This window comes from Myotis nattereri, assembly GCF_964212035.1.
Source record: "Myotis nattereri genome assembly, chromosome: 3".
Lineage (NCBI taxonomy): Eukaryota > Metazoa > Chordata > Mammalia > Chiroptera > Vespertilionidae > Myotis > Myotis nattereri.
The window spans coordinates 149,988,061-149,997,189 of NC_138077.1; the positions used below are offsets into that span (position 1 = coordinate 149,988,061).

General features: G+C 44.0%; 1 protein-coding gene across 1 annotated transcript; it reads right to left on the reverse strand.

The window, feature by feature from the left end:
* Positions 1–2,166: 2,166 nt before the first annotated feature.
* On the reverse strand, positions 2,167–5,970 carry LOC308515507 (cyclin-dependent kinase 1-like; the record flags this gene model as incomplete). The annotated part of the gene is made up of 2 exons (XM_081086049.1): positions 2,167–3,007; positions 5,963–5,970. 2 exons carry the CDS (start codon positions 5,968–5,970, stop codon positions 2,167–2,169), a joined length of 849 nt encoding a protein of 282 aa, XP_080942175.1.
* Positions 5,971–9,129: the final 3,159 nt, after the last annotated feature.

Consider the following 9,129-nt stretch of genomic DNA (forward strand, 5'->3'; position numbering starts at 1 on the left):
AATCCATCCTCCCCTCCCCTCCCCTCCCCTCCCCTCCCCTCCCCTTCCTTCCTTCCTTCCTTCCTTCCTTCCTTCCTTCCTTCCTTCCTTCCTTCCTTCCTTCCTTCTTAATACCCTTCCTCTCCATCCCCTGCCCCTTTCTTCCAACTCAAGAGACTAGAATGAACTTAAAATTAGAGCTTGTGTTCAGAGGCTTATAAATCCAGATGGACTAAATGTAATGTATATGACTAGAAAATGGAATTAGAAAATTAAGTTAGGTAAAGTGATGTAGAATTTGCTAAGACCACAGAGTTTAGTTTATTGGGAAGTCATTGGAAAACACGAATACAGCATTTGAAAGATAAGCATGAAAATGGTGGATAGTGGGAGGCTCTTGAGGATGTTAATCAGTTTAAAAAGTCAGTTAAAGTGGGGAATCATTGAAAATGATATACCCTTTAACATTTTATTTTACATTAAAGATCAAAGATATACAGACATACACCAATATTTTGATATTGGGTTAGGGGTTTAGTTTACTTTTTAAATTAGGAATCATTAATTGTTTTCTCTGTTGTGGATTTTTTTTCTTCTTCAATTGTAAACATAATGTATTGTCCATGAGTTCCAGTTTTGGTTTATTGAAAGCCGGAAAAAAAAATGTTTAAAGATAGAGCCTCCTTCCATCCCCCAATCTTTTATTCTTGTCTTACCTATTTCACTTTGACAACACTTTTTTTTAGATATAATTTTGTTATGATTCAGCTTAAATTTCAAACAAAAACTACATCTCTCTATTTTTTCACATATACTTCATCAGTTTTTAAAAATAAATATATTTTTATTGATTTCAGAGAGGAAGGGAGAGGGAGAGACAGAAACATAAATGATGAGAGAATCATTGATCGGCTGCCTCCTGCATATCCCCTACTGGGGAGTGAACCCACAACCCGGGCATGTGCCCTTCACCAGAATTGAACCTGGGACCCTTCAGTCTGGAGGCCAACACTCTATCCTCTGAGCCAAACCAGCTAGGGCCATACCTCATAAGTTTTGATGAAATTTTTAACTCAGTAAGGCCATTAGAATCATGATATAAAGCTGTCAAATGAGCATTATCTCTCTGGATCACTCAAAATTTACATCTGCCCTTTTTAAGGTTAGCTACCTACACTTTATAGTATTTTTGAATTCTCTTTTCTTTCACATGATAATTCTTTTTTTTCAATTATTTTTAAAAAATGTATTTTTATTGATTACAGAGGAAGGGAGAGGGAGAGAGAAATAGATACATCAAGGGTGAAACACAATAATTGATTACCTGCCTCTTGCGTGCCCCCTACTGGGGATTGAGCCTGCAGCCTGGGCATGTGCCCTGACCGGGAATTGAACCATGACCTCCTGGTTCATAGGTTGAGGCTCAATCATTGAGCCACACTGGCAGACACCACAAAATAATTTTTTTTTTTTTACTAATAAAAACTTTATTTGCAAATGTTGACATAGTGTTTAAGTCAGAATTGAAAGCAATGATAAGCAACTCCTTCACATAGTTATTACCTCTGACCAAGGCATAATAAGAATTCACTTGGATAAATATCTTTTATAACCTACCTAAAAACAGGATAGTTCATAAATTCTCTAAACTGTTCTTTTCTGCCATGGTCAGTCCTTGATCTTTATCTGTAAAACCTAGTAAACTTTGGCATACTCTAATGCTAGTATTTTAAGTTACTGAAAACCTTTATAAATTTAGCATTATTTCTCAAATCTGGGCAGTTTTCTCATTCTGAATGCTTAAACATTTAGATCACAAATTGAAATACCAGTAGAAAAACATTCATCTTTAGACAGGTTGTATAGTTAACACATGGCAAGAAACTAACAATATAATTTAAACACCTAGAACATACAAATGCTTGAAAGCATTATGAAGTCTGAACTTAATTGGTACACTCTGCTAAATTGTAGTAGTTCCAGTTACAGGAAAACCAAACTGCTGTAAAGTTTAATATGATTTAAGTTATCTCAAATTTTTCCCAATTCCTGACAGCAATATTAGATTTATATAGAAGTTCTATTGTAGTAAGAAATAGTTGTTACAGTGAGATCTGCAAACATATACAGAATTATATTTAAATTCATATAGAATAATATTTACATTTTTAAGTTACAGCTTTGAAGTTAGAAGATGAAGTATAGCTTAAGTTTTACAACAAAGAAGACAAAAACACATAAGACAAAAATAGAGTTGACAGTAAAAATATGACTATCTGTTCTTGAGACAACATGTGGAAACTTGTCAGAATGCTGTATCTTCTTAATCTGATTGTTCAAATCACTAAAATATGGATGAATCAGTGCCATTTTGCCAGAAATTCGTTTGGCAGGATCATATACTAACATTTTCGAGAGAATATCCAAGCCATCTTCATCCAAGTTTTTGACAAGGGATGATAGACGTCCTGGTTTCCACTTGAGAAATGTATTCTTATAGTCCTGTAAAGACTCCATGTCTGGCCACACTTCATTGTTGGGGGTACCCAAAGCTCTGAAAATTCTGAAAAGTTGATCAATTTCTGAATCCCCATGGAAAAGTGGTTTCGTAGTTGCTAATTCTGCAAATATGGTGCCTATACTCCAAATGTCAACTGGAGTTGAATAGTGAGCTGACCCCAGCAACACTGCTGGAGATCTATACCAAAGTGTTACCACCTCATTTGTATGAACTCTAATAGGTATTCCAAAAGCTCTGGCAAGGCCAAAATCAGCCAGTTTAATTGTTCCTTTGTCAACAATCAATAGATTTTGAGGTTTTAAGCCTCTATGTAGAACTCTTCTAGAGTGACAAAACACAATCCCTTGTAGGATTTGGTACAAATAACTCTTAACAAGTGCAGAATCCATGAACTGACCAGGAGGGATAGAATCTAAGTATTTCTTTAGATACATGGAAAAGTATTCAAAGATGAGATATAACCTGGAATCTTGCATGAGCACATCTTGAAGACTTCTCCAATGTCCTCTATTTTGGTATAGTCATCCATAGTCAATTAATAGTTATGGCAGATGCCGGCAAGCGACCCCGCCGCTACCATGTCGGCGTCCCTTTGTGCTTAACTTCCCAGATCCAGCTCTGAAGCTAAGTCCACAAAATAATTCTTGATAAGCATGCAACTTAGCTTATGGGAAGAGAAGGTGTAGGCATGGCCAAATATACTAGCCAGGAGTGTATAGTGTCCTTGGACATAAAGCTTATATTTTAGAGTGGGGATAGAGAACATTGGTGGATCTGGCAAGCCACTTCAGAGAATTGAGAAAAAGAAGAAGAAGAAGAAGAAAAAAAAGACACACCCTAGTACGTAGTTTTGAGTCTTTCACCAGAAAATAAAAGTTCATTTTTTGGTGCCTCGATATGAGTTTAATATTCTGCCTTTAATACACTAAACTTCCACCAATATATTTGTATCTCTCTCATATTTAATTTTTCCCCTTAATTTTCTTGAGATGATGGAGCATAAAGAAGAGAATTGGGTGGAAATATTTCAGTGCCCCAGCTAGTATCTTCTTCTGGGATGAGAGAGTTTTTTTGCTACTCAGATTGTAGATGAGTAAAAGGGATTAATCTGTGTCTTGGTTTGGAAACTCCTCAGGAGATTTTGTTTTGCAACCCTTTTTTCCCCAGGCCATACTTTCCATTGGGAGTATTATGGACTAGGGTGCCATTCAGAGTTTTTGGCTTTTCTTATAGAGCTTCTGGGATCACCAACATCTCCATCTAATAGAATTAAAAAGGAAATGAAATCTCTCCCCTAGTTGTCCTTAAGATATACAGAGAATATACAACCTGGTATCTCAGTTGGTTAGAGTGTCCCCATACACCAAGGTTGTGGGTTCGATCCCTGGTCAGGGCACATACAAGAGTCAACCAATGAGTGCATAAATAAGTGGAACAACAAATCAATGCTTCTCTTTTTCTCTCTCTAAAACCTATATATATAAAAGCTAAGTGACCATCACAACTGAACAACCACAATGACCGGTCCACCAGTTGCTATGATGTGCACTGACCACCAGGGGGCAGATGCTCAATGTAGGAGCTGCACCCTGGTGGTCAATGAGCTCCCACAGCCAACTTCCTACGGCCCCTCTCCCCTGGCTGGCTGGCCCCCATTGGCCCCTGGTGCTAAACCATTCATAGAGACCTGATTTTGGGTCGGGGTTTCATACATAGCAGAGCAGTTCCTTTGCTGCAATCTATTGAAAGTCAGCCCTCGACACAAGGGTTTGTCTTGCTCCCATTCTCTCCCTTCCCCAGGGCTGCCCGCCTGCCATGGTGGTGGCACAGCAGTGAGGGAAGGAGGAGGGGGGCATGTGGGGAACTGCGTGGTGGTGGGCACCAATGGAAGCCTCGGTGTCTGGTGTCTGTTCTTTCCATGCCTGGCCCGCTGACTGTTGCCTCCTCTCCTGACCCCGCCAGGGCCTTCAGGCCCAGGCTGGGACGGGAAACTTGGGGTGGGTGGCGGTGGACGCAGTCTCTTTCCCAGGGAGGTTGAGGGCCAGTGGCCCACCTCCCATGGTTCCCCCGACCCCCAACAACCTCCCACGTCCCCCTCCCCTACCCCTCCACGCACAAATTTGTGCACTGGGCCTCTAGTCAATAATAAAAAAGAATACACATATACCTTCCCCTACCTTCTCCTTGAGGTGACTTACAAAGTTAGGACCCTGGAAACCTTCAGAAAATAAGGCTTCCCTAGTTCTATGATGTTTTTGGTGCTGATTTGCGTAAGTCTTTGTATCCTAGGCATCAGAGCTTCCAGTATCCTGATAGTTGATTTGTGAAAATAATACAAATATAAATATAAATATAAATATAATATAAATATAAATATATATAAACTTATTTCTTAAAAAAGAAAAATATAAAATTACAAATGATTTATCTTTTAAGAATAAAATCAGGTTTAACTAAAAACCTGGAGGGACTATAATGCACCCTGTCATATAGAATAAAATTCCTCAGCCAATTAAAATCTCAAAGGATAATGAGGGTATCTTTATTCTGATGAAGATAAGGAATTTGCTATTGTCCCAGAAACTCAAGAAGTAGAATAGAGGGGTTTGTAGCAAGTATTGTGATGGATTATATAAAACGAAGAACCTTGGGAATAATTCAATGTTTCTTCACATGATCCAGGTGGGTATGACAGCCCTAGGCTGGTTGGTGGGAGCAATGGTTCTTGGCATGAAGAAGTACTAGACAAAACCTAAACTTTAGAAGAAAAAAATGTTATCTGCTGGTGTTAGTGGTGCTTTCTTTTGACATTGTTGGGGGTATAGGTTTATGTAAGTTCTCTATCTGAAACACTCAGTGCTGTGAAACTAATAAAGCTTTGCCCCAGGGCCCCTCACTTTCATGGTCCTTTCAAAGTGCTCCTATGGTCATGCAGTTTTGTGAAATTTGAAAAAGTAGGATACTTTAATTGCAATTTACTAAGATCACTGGATCATTCTACTTTGATTTCCTGTGGTAATTTTATGTGTAAACTTGACTGATCCAAGAAGTGCCCAGATATCTGATCAAACATTATTCTGGTTGTGTTTGTGAGAACATTCGTGTGAGTGTGTGTGTGTGTGATTGTGCACATGCACTCGAGCGCCTGTGTATTTGAGTGGGAATGAGATTAACATTTGAATTGGGAGACTGAGTGAAACAGAGGACCCTTCCTAATGTAAATGGGAGTCATCTAATCTGTTGAACACTTGAATAGAACCAAAGGCTAACCCTCTCACAACTAAGAGGGAATTACTCCTTTCATAGTACTCGAGCTGGGATGCTGGTCTTTTTCTGCCTTCAGACTTGAACTGAAACAGAGGTTCTTCTTGGGTATTGAGCCTGCATGCTTTTGGACTAGAACTACACCACCATGTTTCCTAAATCTGCAGTTTGCCAATTGCAGATCCTGAGATCACTTACATAATCATGTCAGCCAATTCCTTAAAATAAAGCTCTTTCTATATAGATATACATCCTGTTGGATCTGTTTCTTTGAAGAACCACTTCTAATATCCTTCCTTCATATTTACCCTTCCATTGGGTGATATTGAAAGTGTTTTGGATATCTAGCTTAGAGGGAATTGAATTGGGGAGTCATTTAGTTGGCTGTCCTATATCAGTGGTTGGCAAACCGCAGCTCACAAGCCACATTTGGCTCTTTGGCCCCTTGAGTGTGGCTCTTCCACAAAATACCACGTGCGGGCACGCACATACAGTGCGATTGAAACTTTATTAAGTTAATTTTAGGGAACGTTGTGGATTGAAATAAGATGTAGTGTCAAGGATTGAGAAAGGTATGTTGAGATGGTTTGGACATATAGAGAGGATGAACGAAAGGAGATAGACGAAACAAGTATACAAGACGAGTGTGGATGGGAGAGTTGGAAGGGGTCGACCTCAGCGAACGTACCTCAGTCAGATTGAGGATGTTTTTAGCAAAGGCCAGTTTAGGAGTACCTTAATTAAGTTAATAACAATGTACCTACCTATATAGTTTAAGTTTAAAAAATTTGGCTTTCAAAAGAAATTTCAATCGCTGTACTGTTGATATTTGGCTCTGTTGACTAATGAGTTTGCCGACCACTGTCCTATATAATAAAAGCCTAATATGCTGTTCAACCAGTCGCTATGACATGCACTGACCACTAGGAGTCAGACGCTTCAACTGGTAGGTTAGCTTGCTGCTGGGATCCAGCCGATCGGGACTGGGCAAGACGGGCCAGACACCCCTGAAGCCCTCCCCTGGTCCCTCCCCAGCCCCGATCGTGCACCAGTGGGGTCCCTTGGCCTGGCCTGAGCCCTCTTGCAATCCAGGACCCCTTGGGGGATGTTGGAGAGCTGGTTTTGACCTCATCCCTCTAGGCCAGGCTGAGGGACCCCACCGGTGCACGAATCTGTGTACCAGGCCTCTAGTCCTATCTAATAATAGACAAACATGGTAATTAACTGTAGCTCCGACACGCTTCCCATTGGCTAATCAGGGCAATATGCAAATTAACTGCCAACCAACATGGCGGCCGGCAGCCAGGCAGCTGAAGCGAACAGGAGGCTTGCTTGCTCCAGTGATGGAGGAAGCCAAGGTTTCCTGCCTGCCGCTGCCAGCCTCTGAGCTGCAGTCTAAGAAACAATGTTGCAATTATAGAAGTTAAACAAACTCCAGAAACCTGCTTTCAGCCAGCTGGGTCTCAGAGCTGGAGTTGCAACAGTGTTTCAATTATAGAAGCCAAACAAACTGAGGTCTCAGAGCTGGAGCTGAGCCTCAGAGTTAAAGCCGACTCTCAGCTCCAGTGACAGCCATAGAAGGTAAATAAATCCCAGAATAAAAAAAAAAAAGAAAAAAAGGAGAGGTTGGGAGCTTCAGTCACCCTCCAGCCTGAAGATGGCCCTCAGCCCCTCACCTAGACTGGCCAGGCACCCCAGTGGGGACCCCCACCCTGAAGGGGGTGTGATCAGCTGCAAACAGCCATCATCCCCTCATCCAGGCTGGCCAGGCACCCAAGCGGGACCCCCACCCTGATCCGGGACACCCTTCAGGGCAAACCAGCTTGCCCCCACCCGTGCACCAGGCCTCTATCCTATATAGTAAAAGGGTAATATGCAAAGTGACCCTAACAGCAGAAAGACTGGGAATGACTGGTCACTATGACACACACTGACCACCAGGGGGAAGACGCTCAATGCAGGAGCTGCCCTCTGGTGGTCAGGGTGCTCTCACATGGGGAGCTCTGCTCAGCCACAAGCCAGGCTGATGGCTGCCAGTACAGCAGTGGTGGTGGGAGCCTCTCCCAACTCCCCAGCAGCGCTAAGGATGTCCGACTGCAGTTTAGGCCTGCTCCCTGCTGGCAAGTGGACATTTCCCCAAGGGCTGCCTGGCTGCCAGAAGGATGTCTGATTGCCATCTTAGGCCCAATCCCCTGGGGAGCAGGCCTAAGCCAGTAGGTGGTCATCTCCTGAGGGGTTCCAGACTGTGAGAGGGCACAGGCCGGGCTGAGGGACCCCCTCCCCGCTGAGTGCGCAAATTTTTGTGCACCGGGGCTCTAGTCTACATTAATAAAAGAGAAACATGCAAATTGGTGTCACTCTGCTACACCCACAAGCCACGCCCACCATCCAATCAGGAACAAGTATGCAAATTAACCCAACCAAGATGGTGGTGGCCACGGAGCTGGAGCGAGCAGGAGGCTTGGGTTGCTCCTGGCGATAGAGGAAGCCAAGCTTCCTGCCCACCCTGGCCAACCCTGGCCTCCGCTCAAGGCTACAAACTTTCAATTATAGAAGATAAATAAATCCCAGATACCTGATTCCCTCTGCTCAAGGAGGCACTGAAAAAAAAAAAAAGGGGGCTGGGAGCTTGGGTCGCTGGGGACTGTGGCCAGCCTGCAAACAGCCATCAACCCCTCACCCAGGCTTGCCAGGCACCCCAGTGGGGACCCTCACCCCATGGGGGCGTAGCTGGCCTGCAAAACACCACAGGCCCCTTGCCCAGGCCACCCCACACCCCAAGGGAACCCCACCCTGATCTTGGACACCCTTCAGGGCAAACCAGCCGGCCCCCACCCATGCACCAGGCCTCTATCTTACCTAATAAATAGGGAATATGCAAATTGACCATCATGCCGTACCAGTAAAGATGGCTGCGCCCATAGTGGAGGCCGAGTTCCCATATTGAGCCTTAACTAGCAATCAGCAGGGACCTGAGGCTGCATGGCGCTGGGCTGGGGCAGGGGATCTAAGGCTGAACCCTGGCAGAGCTTGACAGGGGACCTCAGGCTGAGCCCCCCGTTCTGGCACCAGGCTGGGGACCTCAGGCCACATCCCCTGCCCCAGTGCCGGGCTGAGGGACCTCAGGCCATGCCAGGGGACTTGAGGCCATGCCCCTTGCCTGGCAGGGCTTAATTGGGACCTCAAAGCATACACCATACCCCGGCCCAGGTGACCTCAGGCTGCGCACACTGCCCCAGCGCTGGGCCAGGGGCCCTGAGGCTGTGCCCCTGCCTGGCGTGCACTGGAGGACCTGAGGTTACGCCCCTGACACCCAAAACTGAGCTGGGGGACCTGAGTCTGTGCCCTTGCCCGGCAGTGCTTAA